The sequence below is a fragment of the Protopterus annectens genome, chromosome 4.part0, assembly GCF_019279795.1.
Source record: "Protopterus annectens isolate FY-2018-M chromosome 4.part0, PAN1.0, whole genome shotgun sequence".
Lineage (NCBI taxonomy): Eukaryota > Metazoa > Chordata > Ceratodontiformes > Protopteridae > Protopterus > Protopterus annectens.
The window spans coordinates 12,494,226-12,513,666 of NC_056733.1; the positions used below are offsets into that span (position 1 = coordinate 12,494,226).

The 19,441-nt window shown below is 41.4% G+C and overlaps 1 protein-coding gene across 1 annotated transcript in view; it reads left to right on the forward strand.

Annotated features, from left to right (window-relative positions):
* Positions 1-19,441, forward strand: part of RHBDL3 (rhomboid like 3) — a 951,138-nt gene that overhangs the window by 268,131 nt on the left and 663,566 nt on the right. The window contains exons 5-6 of the mRNA XM_044068052.1: positions 204-215; positions 17,354-17,368. Of these exons, the coding sequence (XP_043923987.1) occupies positions 204-215; positions 17,354-17,368 (27 nt within the window). The remainder of the gene's footprint in view (positions 1-203; positions 216-17,353; positions 17,369-19,441) is intronic.

Here is a 19,441-nt window from a genome sequence, read left to right on the forward strand (position 1 = left end):
AACAACGGTCCATGCAATGGTGGCACTCAGGTTCATGAAAGCCAAATAAGTTCAAGACCCAAAAGTCATCAGGAAAGGTCATGGCCTCAGTGTTTGGGATCAGGAAAGTGTTGCAATGACTATTTTCCAAGGGGCTAAACAGTTAATGCAGGATGCTACAGTAACTTGATGTGCCGATTAGAGGAGGCATTGAAAGAAAAAAGGAGAGGGAAGCTGTGGAAAGGAGTTCTCTTTTTGTAAGACAATACACCTGTTCACAAGGCTGGCAAAACGATAGATGTTTTGACAAAATTACGGTTTGAGTGCATAGACCATCCACCCTACTCATCAGATCTTGCTCCATCTGACTATTTCCTGTTTCCAAACCTTAAAAAGTGTTCGAAAGGGCGGTAGTTTTTGAGTGATTCAGAGGTGACGGCAGCAGTGGAGCAGTGTTTTAGTGACCAGACTTCAGACTTTTTTTGGCAGGGTTACAGAAACTTCAGACATGATGTGCCAAGTGTGTTGAACTTCGGGGAGAATATGTTTAATAATCTGTAAGTTCCATTCCCTTCTTGGTTGGGCTTAGAGCTTTTCAGCATCCCCTCGTAGTATTAGATTCCAAATGCAGAATACAAAAAACCCTTTGGAATCAAGAAAGTGTCCTCATGACTGTACCAAGAGACATTATATTTATAGAACAACAAACGTTCATCTGTTGTTCGGGTTCTAGGTTATGATGCTATTTTGAGCTCATAAGTCATTCCAAATAAACAGCAAGCTGTGAGTTCATACAAGCAGTGCCAGGATATGCACTAGAAATAGTACACTGGTACAGACAAAATATATAAATATAGCTAGGTTTAATATAAAAATCTAATGAGTGCTGGAAACGTGTCATTTCTAGCAGTGTGGATAGTTTTTTTTCCTCCATAAATTCCTGTTGGTTCACATAGCTGTCTTAATTTCCTAAACTTACACCGCTGGTTCTTTGAAAGTCTTTTAGAACTACAGTGAACTCTCATATAGTTTTAATGGATCACACATCTTCGTCATCTAACCAAAACTGTATTTCCATGTTGCCTTAGGTGACTGAATAGATGTTTTACCTATTACTTCACAATACCCACTGCGCTGGAAAATGCAGTATGATAAACACATGCAATGTAAACTTTTGCATCAACAGATTTTCTACCTACACACTTTCACATTGCATCCATCAAGTGCAGAATATTTCACATTCTCACCCCATTAACAAAGGGTAGAGTTAGATATCAGAGTCAGCTTATGTACCCTGTTATGCTGGTGAAGTATTTGTTTGTATTTAGTAGCAAGACAAGTAGACAGTGAGGTCTAAGATACAGTGCATGTCCTGTCAACTACATAGAACAAAACAACTAATTGACTTTGGGAAGGTGAGACTAATAATAGCATGTCATGTTGACTGTACTTTCTTCCCTCTGTATATGCATGTATGTGTATGTGTATACATGTATGTATGTATATGTATGCATGCATGTATATATGTACATATGTATGCATGGATTGATTTATGTATATATGTATGCAAGTATGTATATATGGGTCTAGGACTATTGCACGAAGTTGCAATAGCCGAACCCAACATCACCGAACACATTTTAACGAAAGTGCTTTTACCAAAAAAGCACTTTTGTTAAAATGTGTAAAAAAAAAGAAAGAAAAGAAAAAAGTGTTTCTGCAGGGGGGCCCCCCCATGTGGGGGGCTGTGCCCCCCCCACACCCCCTACTTTAATATTCTCACTCCGAGACCGCACTACAGTGGGGAAAAGGGAATCTTCCCTTATCTGCACTGTAGTACGGCCTCCACAACAGCATACTTACGCGAAAATGCTGCTTCGGTGAACAGCATTTTCATGTATGTTCGTCCATGAGTGCTTCGGGAAAAAGTACGTCGGGGATTAGTATGGAACCTGTATATATGTATGTTTGTATGTATATATGCATGCATGTATGTATATATGTATGTATGTATGTATGCATGTATGTATATATGTATGTTGTAATAGGTAGGTAGATATAGTGAGCCACTGGAGCTAATTCTCCCACAATCTGAGCCACATGTATATTTAGGATACAGAGCTTGGGGTTTTATGGGGCACAAACAAACTTAGGATACAGAGCATGGGGTTTTGTGGGTCACAGGCATACTTAGGATAAAGAGTATAGGGTTCTGTCAACCATTTGCATACATAAGATATAGAGAATGGTGTTTGGTGGGCCACAGGCATACTTAGGTTAAAAGTATTGGGTTCTGTGGACCACAGGCATACTTAGGTTAAAAGTATTGGGTTCTGTGGACCACAGGCATACTTAGGATACAGAGCATGGGGTTTGTAGGCCACAGGGATAATTAGAATACAGAGCATGGGGTTTTGTGGACTACAAGCATACTTAGGATACAGAACATGGGGTTAGGATAAAGATTATGGGGTTCTGTCCACCACCTGCATATATAAGATATAGAACATAGAGTTTTGTCAGCCACAGGCATACTTAGGATAAAAGTATGGGGTTCTGTGGACTACATGCATACTTAAAATACAGAGCAAGGGGTTTTGTGGGCCAAAGGCATACATAGGAGAAATAATATGGAGTTCTGTGGACCTCAGGTATACTTAGAATACAGAGCATGGGGGGTTGTAGGCCACAGCGATAATTAGAATACAGAGCATGTGGTTTTGTGGACCACAAGCATACTTGGGATACAGAACATGGGGTTTTGTGGGCCACAGGCATACTTAGGATATAAATATGGGGCTCTGTGGACCTCAGGTATACTTAGGATACAGAGCATGGAGTTTTATAGGTGACAGCCATACTTACGGTAGAGAGTATGGGGTTCTGTTCTGTGGACCACATGCACATGTAGGATACAGTGCATGAGGTTTCAGGAACAATAAATATGCACTGCACTATTGGAAGTAATACTAAATAAATGTTTTATTCATAACTTCCTCTTTACAGGATGGATGCAAATGTTCTTTCACACATGAAGCACACACCTCCAGGTAATTTGGAGAAGTGCCATTTTACCCATGGCATGTCTGTAGGATGCAGGACAAAAACAGAGCATGCCATGAAAATCCACACAAAAACTAAGAGAGCATGCATAGCCCACACAGGAAGCACCCCTGCCACGAAATGAAGTTGGGAACCAATAGCACTGTAAGGCAGCAACATTAACCAAAGTTCTACTGCTGTGCTACCATGTACTGGGATAGCCTTTCAAAAATATTTTATCCTTGTTATTGATTGATTCAGGCATTCCCTGACAATGATTTTTTGCCTATTCAGGGTAATGGGAGATCCAGAGGTTATCCCAGTAAACAATGAACATAAGACAGACGAAGAAAATCCTGGATGGAATGCCAGTCTATTGCACAAGTCAGACACCCTATGTAGAAGACTACATTTTCAGACAATAGCATGTCTTTATGCAACGACAGGAAGCCACATCTCATATTTACACGAAGGGGTTATGCAGATTCCATATAAACTGTATTCTAGCTGAGAACAAAATTGAAAATAAAAGACTATTAAAAAGCTATTAGAAACCAGTGCTAAACATTGTACTGCTGATGCAGAAATGTTCTGTATTTGTAGTAAAAGCTACTACACAGTGTGCAGCTCCAGGTTTATGGTAATTCTGTTGATTTACATTTATGCAAATCTCCTGCTTTTCCCCTCTTCATTACAGGTAGTATGGAATGGATGCACTCACTCTAATCTACTTTTGATAATATTTCTGTTCTTCCAGGCTTTGCATTTCTATCTCTAGGTATAAATGCACAATGAACTGTATGTATGTATTGCATGAAACTTTGGTTAGCATTTTGTTCTGGCTCCATCTTGGCTTTTGCATCTTTCAAGGTTGCTATTTCATTGATAAAATGACAGCTATTCATCTATGGCCTTATTGCTACCACTTTGAGTGATGGATGATTTGATGGAATACAGGTTTAATTTAGTCTTCTGGGACTATGACCTGCCAGAAAGTGCTGGTCCTCCCTTCTTTAGGCAAAAAATGTAGCATCTGTGTCTTATCATTACAAGTCATTGGCACAATAATTTTTTCCTTTTGAACCACCTTCTCACTTTCATAAAAATGCTTTAACTGCACTGCTGTTCTTTTCAGTGATATACTTGGGAATGTTATAATTAGAGAAGTTAAGGCAATACTACCCCCTACTTTAATTGCATTCTAAACCTAAACGTGCTATCTCTGGGGGTAACCCATTTGACTTTTTAGTCACACCCATCCATTCATCTGTCCTTTTATTTTTAACCCACTTCTCCTGGTGAGGGTTGCAGTGGTAACAAACTGAACAAAGTAGAGTAAACTTACCTGTCCTAGTAACAATCATTAGCTTATCCTGTGGCATCCATAGACACACAGGACAGCTGAGAGATGTAATTTCTCCTGCATGTCCTTTGCCTGACCCAGAACCATCTCCCAATACAACATACTTGAGTAAACCTCTAGTGTCAGATGCCTAGGAAGCATCCATATTAAACACCTAAACTACCTCGGCTGACTCCACTCCACCAAGAGGAATATTAGATGTACTCAGAGACACTTCTATACTGTTGAGCTGTGAACTCTTTTCATTTCTCAAAACTTGCATTCTATCTGTCTTTGGCCTAGCACTCTTGCATGGGGTCATTTACTGCATTGTTATAACTTGTTAATACTTGTGAACCTCTGCTATCTCTGAAAAAAACAAAAAAAATCTTGCTTTTTTCCCACTTTTCTGAGATTTAAAAAAGTTCAGTTACAGGCTTGCTGTTCTTGAACTGTTTGTAAGTTTCTGTGAGGCCATTTTTTGCTTGGGCTAAAGGGAAGTCTCTCTGTTGATCAGTGGCAGTGAAAAACATTGAGCAGCCTGCCTGCCCCTGTGGGAGTGGTTACTGACTTGAAACTGTAGTTTTATTGGCCATTTTGGGTCAATTCCAAAACTCCTTCATCTTCCTCTCTTAAAACCTGGTTGCCTCATGGTTTTGGTGTCTTTTCAGGCTTGTTGGCTGTTGGTGAAGCACCCACCAAGAGGAGAAAACGCTGAGAGAAGAAAGGAGCCACTTTTGAGATTTTAAGTATTTTTCCTCTGTTTATTTGCTAAGTTTTTCTGAATAGCCGCCTATTTTTAGCATTTTCTGGCTTGTTAAACTTGATTTCTGCATTAGTAACTGTATTTAGAGCACAACCTAAAGCTGTTTACTGAATTTCCTGTTTGCACTTATTTTTAAAATAGTTTTTTTTCACAAAACTTGCATTTTATCTGTCTTTGGCCTAGCACTCTTGTGTGGGGTCATTTACTGCACTGTTATAACTTGTTAATACTTGTGAACCTCTGCTATCTCTGAAAAAAGCAAAAAAAATCTTGCTTTTTTCCCACTTTTCTGAGATTTAAAAAAAGTTCAGTTACAGGCTTGCTGTTCTTGAACTGTTTGTAAGTTTCTGTGAGGCCATTTTTTGCTTGGGCTAAAGGGAAGTCTCTCTGTTGATCAGTGGCAGTGAAAAACAGCAGCCTGCCTGCCCCTGTGGGAGTGGTTACTGACTTGAAACTGTAGTTTTATTGGCCATTTTGGGTCAATTCCAAAACTCCTTCATCTTCCTCTCTTAAAACCTAGTTGCCTCGTGGTTTTGGCGTCTTTTCAGGCTTGTTGGCTGTTGGTGAAGCACCCACCAAGAGGAGAAAATGCTGAGAGAAGAAAGGAGCCACTTTTGAGATTTTAAGTATTTTTCCTCTGTTTATTTGCTAAGTTTTTCTGCATAGCCGCCTATTTTGAGCATTTTCCGGCTTGTTAAACTTGATTTCTGCATTAGTAACTGTATTTAGAGCACAACCTAAAGCTGTTTACTGAATTTCCTGTTTGCACTTATTTTTAAAATCGTTTTTTTCTCAAAACTTGCATTTTATCTGTCTTTGGCCTAGCACTCTTGTGTGGGGTCATTTACTGCACTGTTATAACTTGTTAATACTTGTGAACCTCTGCTATCTCTGAAAAAACAAAAAAAAAAATCTTGCTTTTTTCCCCACTTTTCTGAGATTTAAAAAAGTTCAGTTACAGGCTTGCTATTCTTGAACTGTTTGTAAGTTTCTGTGAGGCCATTTTTTGCTTGGGCTAAAGGGAAGTCTCTCTGTTGATCAGTGGCAGTGAAAAACATTGAGCAGCCTGCCTGCCCCTGTGGGAGTGGTTACTGACTTGAAACTGTAGTTTTATTGGCCATTTTGGGTCAATTCCAAAACTCCTTCATCTTCCTCTCTTAAAACCCTCTTTTGCGCGGTTTTGCACGTTTTTGTGCATAGCGCAACAGCGGGCAGCACCGCCTAATTGGGTTTAAACTATTCCTAGCTCCACAAAGTCTGCTCTTCACTTTTTCCCTTAGAACTGCACTATCTCTCAATTTAAACACCATATTCTCATTCTAAGGTCCTTCACTGGTCCAATTAAGTAATCCTACAAGTTAGCACTATTAAACCATAAGCACTACTTACTCTTATACTCTCTACAATTACCCTGTCCCCTATTGGTCCGTCTTAAATTCAATTTCCCTATATTACTCTAGCATGTCCAAAGGTCAGTCAATAGTTTCCTCTCCAGTCCAGCTGGTGAATCTGGGAATTTTGAGGCAATGTTACAACTGTCTCATGTACACGGACAACCCTCTCCTCCTCCAAACAGGTTCAAATATATGTGAGAGATGCAACTATTTAGCCAAACTGGAGGCTGAGCTCTCTCATCTCAAAACTGGTGTAACCAGTCAGGAGGAGAAGGTAACCTCACACAACACAATTCCAGTATCACATAGTCCCACCACATCAGCGAACCAAACACATAAATACACAAAAACATACTCAGAGGCTCTAAATAAAAATCTACCTAAGCAACAGAGACCTCCAAAGCAGACATCCAAGCAAACACTACCTCAAAACAAAACACGCACAACACATAGCCCACAAAGTCAGTGTGCCAAGCAGCCACAGCCCTTAAGGCTGAATAACACACCTGATACTCTTGTTATAGGTGACTCTATTGTCAGACACACTGACATCCCACTCACCAGGCTGAATAAAGAGAAGGTCACGGTGAGCTGCCTGTCAGGTGCTAGGATCCGCCACATAACACAAGCACTCAGGTCACTCCAAAGCAAATACAAATATGACTCGGTCATTGTACATACTGTTGTGAATGACCTGAGACGTACCTCCCTGGACTACATGAAAAGAGACATAGAGGAGCTCTCTGATCATGTAGCCCAGGCTGGTATGACCCTGACCTTGAGCAGCATCTTACCCTCACCTAGAATGATGCCACAGTACAAAGACAAAATGATCGATTTTAACAATTGGGTAAAATTTTGGTGTCATTCAAAGGGGATCCAGTGTCTGTCAGCCTGGGATGACATGCTCGACAAGCCACGTTGCTTCGCTAGGGACGGCTTGCATCTGTCACCACTGGGCTTTCGGATATTGGCAAAGGCTCTTGCCACCCCCATAGTGCCTTTTTTAGGCAAGGCACAAAAGTCAAACCCACCCCTATAGACAGCACAAGGAACAAGAAACTAAGGGTAATGCTGCTAAACGCCAGAAGTCTTAACCTCAAGATGCACGCACTCGAAGCTCTCCTCAGTATGGAGAACATCGCTATCTGTGCAGTGACAGAAACCTGGTTCAAGGCTCCAGAGAGCACCCCAGCACTACCAGGCTATACCTCATATCATGCTTTTCGGCCCCAAAACCCGGACCGAACCACAAAAGGAGGGGGAGTTTCCATATTTATCAAGGATATCCACACCTCCAGGTTAGTGGCATTGCACGAAGTATCAGAGACCATCCATGTGCAACTAACAGTGGGCAAGACTGCTTTTCAGTTTATACCATCCTACAGACCACCCTCTCAAAGTCAGGAATCCCACTCGGCTTTCCTGAAAACATTGGAGAACATGAAGATCTCTCCGAACACCATTATATTGGGCAACTTCAACTACCCAAACATTGACTGGGAGCACTACTCACGCCCCAGCACCTTAGCCCAAAGGTTCCTGGAAATTATAAACTCAAATGCTATGGAACAACTAGTCACCACTCCCACAAGAGGGGACAACATACTAGACCTGATCATTACCAACATGGGGACTCTATGCTCCACACCAGAAGTATATCCCTCACTGGTAAGATCAGACCATAAGTTAATCTCACTGGATGTCCACATCCCGACCCCACCCCCAGCCCAGAAAACCACAGTGAAAAACTTCTCAAAAGCGAACTTCTCACTTCTCAAAACTGAAGTGGAATCCTTCAAGGCCCCAGGGCCAGTGGAAATTATGGCCCAAACTGCAGAATCCTATATAAACGCATTCTACGGACATCTCCAGGAATGCATGGATCATGCTATCCCAAACAAAACCAAGACCCAATCATCCAAAGGCAGGCGTCCAGTCTGGTGGACCCCTGCCATAAATAAACTGTACAACAGAAGGAGGAAGCTACTACATGATAGAGCAAAATCCCTAATAGGGAAGGCATCTCTGATCAGTACTAGCAAAAAATTACGATCCCTCATAAAATCCTCCAAGGCCAACTTCGAGAGAAAAATTGCACAGGACACCAAAGACAATCATAAGGCTTTTTCAGTTATGTTAGAAACCTGGGATGCAACTCCCAGTCTTGTTCTGAGTTGATTCTAAACGACAAAAAAATACACTGAACCCACAGACATCGCCAATATCCTGGCAGACAGGTTCAGTGCAAACTTCTCCCCCCCAAAAGAGCAAGTATCTATCCCAGCAGAGGGCTGCCTCCCAAACATCTCTGATGCTCAGGTGAAGGCTGCCCTCACCAAAGCAAAAACACTGCTTCCATGGGACCAGATGGCGTCCCAGGTTGCGTCCTACATGAACTCCAAGAGGAACTAATCCCTCAAATAAAACAGCTATACAATCTCAGCCTCACTACAGGATATGTGCCCACAGAATGGCGTACAGCAACAGTGGTCCCACTCCACAAAGGTGGAGCCTCTACGGACCCTGGAAACTATCGCCCCATAAGCCTGACTAGCTTAGTCTGCAAGGCTATGGAGAGGATCATCATGGAGCTCATAAACAAAGACATTGGGGACCTACAGACACTAGATCCTACCCAGTTCGGCTTTGTCAAGGGCAGATCCTGCCTTTTGAACCTGGTTGACTTCTTCGAAACAGTCACCAAAGCCATAGATGAAGGGAAAGTAGTCCACACATCCTATCTGGACCTTGCAAAGGCATTTGACACAATACCCTACTCGGGCATCATAGATAAGCTATCCAGCTTAAATATAAACCCCTATGTCACAAGATGGGTCGCAAACTGGCTCAAAGACAGAACCCACAGAGTGAGAGTTGCTGGAGCCATGTCAGACTCGAAACCAGTCACAAGTGGCGTCCCACAGAGTTCTGTCCTGGGACCACTATTGTTCGGTATATACTTTTCCGAGGTACAGGCAAACGTGGGAGGACTATGGCTCACCAAGTTCGCAGACGACTGCAAACTGGGCGCCGTAATCAACTCTCCAGCTGACACAAACATCCTTCAAAAAGGTCTCACAGAGACATAACTGGTGCCAGCGCCATGGTCTAAAGCTAAATGCCAAAAAATGTATAGTCATACCCTTTGGCAAAAACAATGTGCCCACAAATTGCCACATAGGCGGAAACCCATTAAGTACAGAGAAAGTTATTAGGGACCTGGGGACCCAAGTTGATAGCAATCTCTCCTTTGAAAACCACATTGCCAAAGTGGTTAGAAAGACCTTCTACATAGCCCACCTCATCACGAAGGGTTTCACATCTAGATCAAGAGAAGTAATCGTGCCCCTTTATTTATCCCTCATCAGGCCAATCATAGAATACAATGCCCCTTTTGGGATGTACCTTACCCGACACCTGCAGCAATTAGAAAGACCCCAAAAGTATCTCACCAAGAGGATCAAGGGTCTCAAACAGATGCCATATGCTGCTCGGTTAAAAAAACTCCAGCTCTACTCAGTTGCATTCCGCTTACTTCGAGACGATCTATGCCTGACATACAAAGCTATGTCAAATCCAGAATTAATGGACATGCTCCACCTCAGTAAATCTAAATCCCTTAGAGCCACACGCTCAAGGGACTTGAACCTCAGCACAGAAATAAATAGAACTTGCTGGAGGGACAGGTTCATAACCCAGAGGCTCCCTTCGCTCTGGAATAGAATTCCAGTTCATGTGAGGCAGAGCACCTCACTGAATCTCTTCAAGAAGAATCTCGATAGGTGGATAGGGGATCGTAGGTTTGTCCCAGGGATTACTCCCGTGTCACTATTAGACAGAGGCACAGTAAACTAAACCTTAAAGGGCACAGTATACTCAAATCAAGGGGTGGCGTAAGCCATACAGAATCGGGCTAGGCTTATAATTGCCTCAGGGCAGATAGCCTAGTATGAACATATGAACCTATGAACCTATGAGAATAATGCAAGCCATCATGTGAGGAGAGCCTTATTTTGGAACTTCTACCTGAGTTGTCACCTTTGTGGTTACAACCCAGTGGCCCGTATGACCTGAGTTTGAAGAGCAGCTCAGGTGCTTGATGGTGCAGGCACAGAGGATGGGTGTGACCATCATACTGAAAGGGAGTAGTGCATGCTCAGAGCACACTCATGTAGTTTGATTTTCCTGGTGGGGACCAGGGAAGCAACTACATGGCTCTCTCTGAGGGTAGGTGGAGCATCCTGCTGACATCAGCCTCTTGCAGAAATGAGGAGCAGTTCAGAGCTGACACTCATTGCATGCCACACCCATGGGTGCTAGAGGGCATGTGCAGTGGTGGGGAGAAAGTAGGTAAAAACTCCCTTGGCAGCAGTATGATATCATCCCAGGATGCCTCTCTCTCTCTCTCCTCCTGCTAACCCACATCCATATTCAAAGCAAGTATGGGGGAGGGGGGGAGGGACAGCTAGGCCCAGAGATAAAGGAGATGCACTGGGAGAAGCTAATGGTTAGCCAAAAACAATTCCAAATAATAAACTCCGCCCACAAAACAAACAGTATGACTCTTCTACTGCTTTACACATTTTACACCTTTATGTTTTCTTTACTAAAGGAAACAGTCACTGGTTTTATACAGCATCTCACAACTTGTATTGCTTGTCTGGCGCCATGGAATGAGAAGAACTTTACATCAGACGTTTGCATTGTCCATGGTTCAAGGGTCAACATTATTATTGTCTTACTGATTCTACTGATGATTAAAAGCAACAGAGACAGTTACCAATTTGTTAGTAGTATGTGGGAATGGCTGATACAGAGGAACAGCACGAGACACATTTCTGTAGCAATCAGGGCTCTGATATTCCAAAGTGGAGGTAGCTAACAGTTTTAAAGGAGGCCTCCTCAGGTCTGACTTAACCTTCTTACCACTTGGGAATTCAAGAAATTCCTGGTAATATAGTTTGGAAAGGGTTTAAGGACAGAATTTACAGTCTTGACCTTGTATTGAGATAGAGGTGAATGTAGAATCCATAGCGCCTTGATGCCAAAGGTAAGAGCCACATATGTCATAAGTAGGCCTCACCAGATGACTTAAGTTGAATCAGAGCATGGAAACAACTAGGACCTAGTATATGAGCTTGAGTACCATTTGCATGACTCTCCTATAGATGCTATCACTGACTACTAAGCAAACTACTTCTCATTCGAGCACAAGAAAGGAAAAGCAATAAAACAATATTTTTTCAGAGAATTACCCTGCCACACATCCCCTATGCCCCTGCTCTCTATATATAAGCTACCTCAAGGCAGTGCCAACTCGGAGAATATCTGTTTAGGGCCTTGACTGTGTATCTGAATCTAATGAAACATGGATACACAGACAATCATTCAGCTATGAGCACTCACCATGTCAGTAGCTCAAACACAGTTCAGATAGTACAGATCTAGTAGGATGGGGATATGAACAAAAGAATGAAAGAATGAACAAGCATTTATAAGGAACGCAAGGAGGTGATTGACTGAGAAAGTGTGGAAGTTTAAAAAAGGCTACTAGCACAACAGATTATAACTAGATTTTAGCTTAAGTACTACTTGTCCCAAGATATGGTGAGGAGATGAGACCGCCTGTGTCAGCAGACTGGATAAAGCAGTGTAATTTTAGTATCAGTAGCATTTCTGCATTTCTTTTGCTTCTAACCACCTACCTGTTGGGTAGTACTGCTCGTTGAATAGTTGCCTTGCACAGTCTTAGGAGATTGTTCTGAATAAACATAAGCATGGTTATTTCAGGCAAAGATGTGCTTTGAAGAGAAATGTGCCAGGATGAAATCATTGCATGGTTTTCTTCTGCACTTGTGTGAGAAATCTTTACAAATACTTATGGATAAATTCAGGAAAGCATCATCTGACATTATGTGCCACTTACTGAAAAGGATATCGCTGCAACTGCATAATATTTGCTAACACATTTTATTTTGTAGAAGCGTAATGACTACATTGAATGCAGAGCGTTATCACACATTTATATGCAGCTCAAATGTTTAAATGTGAACTTGCAAAGTCATGTGTTTCTGTGAATAATATATATTCATTATCAGCAAAGACAGTACGCCAGTAACACCTTTTATAAACAGTGTGAAAATGTTAAATATTTTAAGAGCGGTGGTGTAGAACTGCATGTACCCAATACCATCGCTTCAGACATGTTTCTTGCTGTCAAGGTAATTTCATGGTTGCCCTGTTTTGACCTTACAAATGCTATATATAGAGCAGTTGGCTAAGTGTGTTAATTAAATGAATCCAAAACCAAGTGTTTTTGTCAGCACGTTTGCAGTCAATGGCCCAAAATGTAAAGTCACTTTCTTTATTGTCTGATATATTGATCGGTGGTGGAGGGAAGCTTTGGCTGCCTAGCTCTTGATATTATTTTGTGTTTCTTAAGTTATCCATTCAAAAACAGCTTTTAATCCCTCCAATGCTAAAGATCTTGCAGAGAAAAGAGGTGAAGTTATCAATGGCTGTCTCTTTGGGACTATTGAAAGTGTGCGTGACTTTTTTCTTTTGATTGAGTGATTTTTTTTTCATCTGGATAATTTTCTGTCCTCAGAGTATTCTCCCTGGTAGGCTTTGCAAACATAATCTGGCTTACTTTCTTCCTAATACTGATCACCCTGCAAAGTGGAGGAGAATAAAAAGTGGGTTCTGTTGTATCAAGTCAAAGAAGCTAATCTGGTAAATGGCACTAGTCAGGGGTAAGGTTCTGTTGGGCCATTTCGGTTAGGGTTGTAGCATCTTGCTCTCGTCAGAAGTAAGAGGGAGCAGGATTTATTTTGCCCATATCCATCTGCTACTGACATCTGCTCATTCTTCAGTTAGTCATGCTTTCCTTACTCAGACTGGGTAGGGGTCTGGCTGAATCCTCCCCAGGAGAGAGAGTAACTTTGCAGTCTGTTACCTGCAAGACTGCTACCCCCTCCCCCACCATATTTGTTCAAGCCGGGGTCTGTCCAAATCATACTGTTAACCTGCATGTGGACCCTCCTTCTACAGGTTAAGAGTCTCCTAGTATTCATTTTTTTCTCTGAGATTGACATTCTTCCTTTAAGAACAAGGGAGAGCCAGGAGGCATTTATCGCATATGTGTCTGGGGGTGTTTTGTTAGGTTATGCAAAGGAAAGGATTCCCAACTTGGTAAAGCAAAGATGACATTGCAAGTATTACCATCCTTGATGTTGGCCTGCCCATGACCCCCCTCACCAATTTGCTACCATGTGGTAGTCTGCCCCCAGTAGTGAATCTTGCTCTGGCCTGCACCAGGGTGTGCCTTACCATTAGCAAGAACACAACCTCTCCCCCAAGATGGGCAAGTTGACTTAAACTGCTCAGTCCAATTGCCCGTCTCATTCAGTGCCTGAGCTTCTATTCAAATTTTAGGTGTCTGTGTCGTAGCAAAGGCTTTTTACCTCTGTGCCACAGAGCTGGTTCAAGTAGGATTACAGTTCCTGTTTTATGCTATAGTGATCACCTGACCACTTTTACTTCTGCAAGAAAGGAGTCATGCCATCAGAAATGAATGTCTTTGAGCTTTCATAGCCTTCTGCTGCATTCTGCACTGTAAAAGAGTCATTTGTTATACAGTAGATGCCAACAGTACACAGTACTTTACCTATCATACCCCCTGTAATATACATTTCAGCCAGTGAATGCCCATCTGTTTGTCATGCATGACCCTATGATGGTTCAATCTCAGGTCATCTTGCCCCATTTCTCTCCCTTATGGCCCTTCACACTTTGCAGCAGTGAGATGGCCAGGAAGTTGATAAACTGTGCATCCTATAGTAATCATCTGCTTTTCAAAAAATGTGATTTTTAATGATTGATCCATTTATTTGTTAAAAAGGTAAGCCCAGAAACCACAAATACCTCTTTCCAGAGGTGACCAGGACCACTGTTTGGTTAAGGGATTTCTTTAAAGTCATACAAACGTAGAAGGAATAAAATGCAGGACTGTAGCATAAGTTACACCAGATGGCCATGACTGTTCCTTAGATTCCTCGGTCCTACTACTGTGAAACTCAAGATAGATGAGAGGAATGTCTATACAAAGGTGTAGGCAGAGCTGAAGGAGGGAATTGGAGATGGCAATGGGCATGTAAGAAAGGAAAATAAAAAAAGTATTTTCCATCATCTTTCTCAGCTTTCCATGCTGTCCATAGCTGGCTTTAGGAACCAGCAAACCCTGTGGTTGCTGCAGGCCCCCAACCACAGCAAGTTATCTTAACTTGATATTTTGTAGTATGTTTGTCAAACCAACAAAAGCTAGTATAACAATGTTGTATGTTTAATAAACCAGGTGGGTAATAATAACTGTTGTTTATATGCCCTTTAAAATTCAGAGATACCTGTGGTTATAGTAACAGTGTTTTATCAAGTAACAGGCTTCACAATTCTATTAAATATTTTACCCCTGACATAGTGCACCCGGCTTAGTTAAACCTTCCTGTTGGACATTCTCTCCTGTAAAACTAATAACATAGCCAGCTTTAGGTACCTGCAATACCTGTTGCTTCAGGGGGTCCCCTTTAATCATCCCTGACTGGTGGGGGGGGGGCACAAAAGCTACTACTGGTTTGGGAAAAAGGAGGAGAAAAATGGGTACGTATGTATTATCGCAACCACATTTGTTGCATGAGAAGCAGCTAATTTCCAAGCCCTTCTTCTGCCGACATAATGTTGGTAAAGTTACGTGGCAAGTGTGTTACTGAAGTGTCTGCTATTACAGTGACTTTTATTTCAGCACATTTAGCTGTATTGGGAAATGAAAGATTCCGCGGTGGTGCAGCAGTAGCATTGTTACCTCACAGCAAGAGGTTCTCCCGTTCTGTTCTCGGCTGGGGTGCGGGGAGTGCCTTCTGTGTGGAGTTTGCATGTCCTCCCTGCGGTTGGGTGGGCGTTCGAAAGACATGCGTAAAAGGGCGTGCCTTCGTTGAAGGTTGGACATCGAGCTGGCACCTCGGCGTTCATGAAAATCTACTGCCAATCATTAGTGGACCGGAGTTCCGCTGTGGCGACCCCTATCCGGGAAAAGCCGAAAGACAACAACAACGACCGGTAGCTCTGGACAGTCGTCCAGTTTGTAATACAGATTGTAACGGCAATGTGTTAACATCTGTCCCTATTTCCAGGGACTTTGACCCACAGTTATTGTACAATTTCCACTGATTTCATCTAGTAACAAATTGAGAGGTATGTGAAGAATAGCAAAAAACCAGCCACAATGCTGTTACATCAGTTACTGCAGTTGTTATGGTGCCTTGCTTGCTGACCATGGTATTTTTGTCTTGGGTTTCTTTCATCTTACTTCTTTACCTAGGTACAGCACAGCAGTAATTAATCCATACAACACCCAAAGTAGATTCGGCCTGCAAATGTATATTTCTTTTGACAATATTTAAAGGAAGATGGATCTCAACACTTACAACCACACACACTGCACGTCAACACAACATGGGTTGAGTCGTTTGTACCGAAATTCTGACAGTTGGGGCTGCTGGTCTTGGTCATATGCAAAGTCACATCTTTTATTATTGAAATCACCCAAGACAGTCAGTAGTTAATGTTTCAGTCAAAATGAATTAGAAAACTTTCTCAGAAACTGGACAACTGTGAAAAACTATCACTGCTTCCTTATTATCGAGTGGTTTGCAGTGTGATTGCGATAATATGTAAGTACCGAAAAATTTACTAATTTCCTGATTACACCCTTTAATGTGAACAGGGCCGTCATATGACCATGTTAGGATAAATCTGATAATGAACATGTGCTAGGTAAGCACTAGAGAGATCAGCAGCCCAGAGTGACTGATCTCAGTGTTAGCCTTGGATCTTAAGAAAAGCTGATGCTTCCGATCTTCAGGGATGGTTTTCTCTTTTATGGAGTTTTATAAATGCTGGCAGAACACCAGATACTATGACTCTAAACTTCTTTGCTAAAGAATTCTGTGCAATGCTAAAAATATTAGCAAAATAAAGGTTTAAAATTAGGAAGAAGTTTTAGGTATAACTCTAATTCACATTAAAAAGTTAATAGAATATTACCTTTTGCATCAACCTGCATTTTTTTGGAAAATAAGTGTAAAACTCTGATGTCTGGATGTATTAACTATCTGTAATCCTGACTGATTTACCAGCAAATCAAACTTTTTATAAAGGACAGAGCAAAATTATAAGGCAAAAATCAGGGAAGGCCTATGAAGTCAGGGACAGTGACAGGTGTACATTACTCCTCAATGACGTAAATAAAAGTGACTAATTCCTGCTGCTGTTTGATGACTGCTAAGCAACAGTCAATGATCTGGTGTGGCAGTACCGGTTGTGTGTGTGTGTGTGTGTGTGTGTGTGTGTGTGTGTGTGTGTGTGTGTGTGTGTGTGTGTGTGTGTGTAAATGTGTAAAAAAATATCACTGATTTTTATCTGTGCACACACCCAGTAATGTTGGGACTCATGCATTATTTTTCAACATTCAGACACTTAGATCTTGTAGGAGTCTGGTGCCTCTCATTCCCCAGTCAATATAAATGGATACAGGGGACCCCCATAATCATCCTTGACTGTGTGGGGGCCCCACAAAAGCTGTTGCTGGTTGAAGAAAAGTGAGGAGAAAAATGTACTAATAATGTACTGATTACATTCCTTAACCTGAACAGGGCTGTGATATGACCCTGTTAGGATAAAGTTGATAACTGCCTCTGCTCTCAATAGCACCCATTCTAAAACCAGCCCTGCTCATATGTGTATGTACAGGAATTTGCGTAGGTGTTATTGGAGGGGAGGCTGTGGATTGTGTGATTATTTCTTCTTTAATTGTCAACGCAGTCAGACCTTTCACTTTCCTCACAATCACACATCTGGCAGATTTACAGCTGGTTGTCTTTCTGGAGGCATGCTATGTATATGTATGTCAGCAGTCATTTGAAATACTGTGGCCATTTGAAACTCTGTTTTCTTCCCAGTCTAACAACAGAAGGATGCATAGGCAGTGACTGTATTTTTTTTGGGGGGGGGTAGGAAGGAAAGCAATATTCTCAGATAGGACATCAATATCCTCACAATCGGGTTGTTCACCCAGCAGAAATACTTATTCTTAACTGTCATCTAAACCCCTCTAAAAAGTTTGTTATTGCAACCATTTATATCCCTCCTGGTAATAATATTCCCATCCTTGAATCCATCCAGTCATGGATCACACTCCAAATATCCTATGAGACTATTATACTTGGGGATATCAGCATTGACTGGAATCATTTAGCCACCAATTCTCTAAACGCTAGCATCAATCTGTACTGTTTCAGTCAACTTATTACATCTTTTACTCATCAAAAGAGGAACAATAATAACAATCCCTCTCTGGACTGGATCCTAACTTCCAACCCTGAACCCTACCGTTAACTCCAGCACACTACCCGACTCTGTTAGCGATCACCTTCCCATCTTTGTGCATCAACACTCTTTACAATCCCCCCAGATCCCACCTGAACAGAGAGTGCCACAATCTCTCCTCCTTTGATGTTGAAACATTCCATCAAAGGCTTTCACTACTAAACTGGTCCAACCTTTGGCACTTGCCCATCAGTGAAGCCGTACTAGAATTTAACCATACCTTCCTAGAAATTCACAATTCATTAGCTCCACTTAGAAAAGTAAGGATCAAATCTAGAACAAACAAATAAACTAGGCAGAAGAAATGAACAATCCAAAACAGAACAGGAGCCCAACAGTAGCCAGCAGAAAAAGATGTTAATCCCAAAAAACATTTTCTTTTAACGTAAAGTCAATTTAATAAAAATTTAATTTTAATAATAATAAAATTTTTCTCACGTTTTCGTCACTTTAAGTAAAGTAACTTCTTCAGACGCACAAACAAACAGCAGTTACACAGTTTCTACAGCATTTAAACCATGTAGCATGAAGTCATGTGACTAATAGCAGCAATGAATTAAAGGTGCAAAGCACAGTAATTCAAACACTATTAAAGTAAATCTTAAAACTTACATACTACCTCAAATAAAAACTTGAACTCCCAGAATTATTCCAATAACACTGACCCTCAGTTTCGGTCTTCAGATGGTTCAATACCACCGGGTCAACAAGCGACTGTTCCAGCACAACAGGTGGGTGTATTTATTCACAACTTGGCACCACCGACTGTAGATAACAGTGCTTCTAACAAACTTGTTAACATGAATGAGCTTATTGGAGTTCCATCTTTTACTGAACGGGTTAACAACACTACCAAGTTAAATTTTGGTTTTACTAACACCCAGGAACAACCGGCTCGTAATGTTAACCTACCTCAGACAAATTTATGTTCACTTGCTGACAAATTGAAATCTTTTGATGTGAAACTCTTAAAATTGAAGACGCTCCAACTTGAGGTGGTATATTTTAGACAATGTTTATCTGAAAGGATAGTACCTAAGGGCCTTAGGTGCTATCAATATCCAACTGGCTTAACCCCAAATTCTCCTTTCCACACAGAATTACTTTCTTTTTTCAACCAGCAAAGTTTTCAGCTTATGGAGTTAATGATAAAACACTACTCATTGCAGGTAGAGAATTTAGTGAAGGAAGCCGAAGACTTGGACAAAACTATTAAACTGCATCCTGACTTTGTTAGATATAGGTTTGACTACAACATAGTCTTTACTAGTATTGAGCAATTGTTGTACAGTCTTAAAAACAAGATTAAAAAAATGAATCGTGACCGTATGGCATACACTAATGGCTCTGCTTATCCTAGACCACAAATTTCACGGGTTTGGCACAATTCCAACACAGTGCCGCCCCTGACAGAAGTCAATTCAACTAATAATAATTCTGTTGACAGTTTATTGCCACTTGAATCAGAGGTTAACA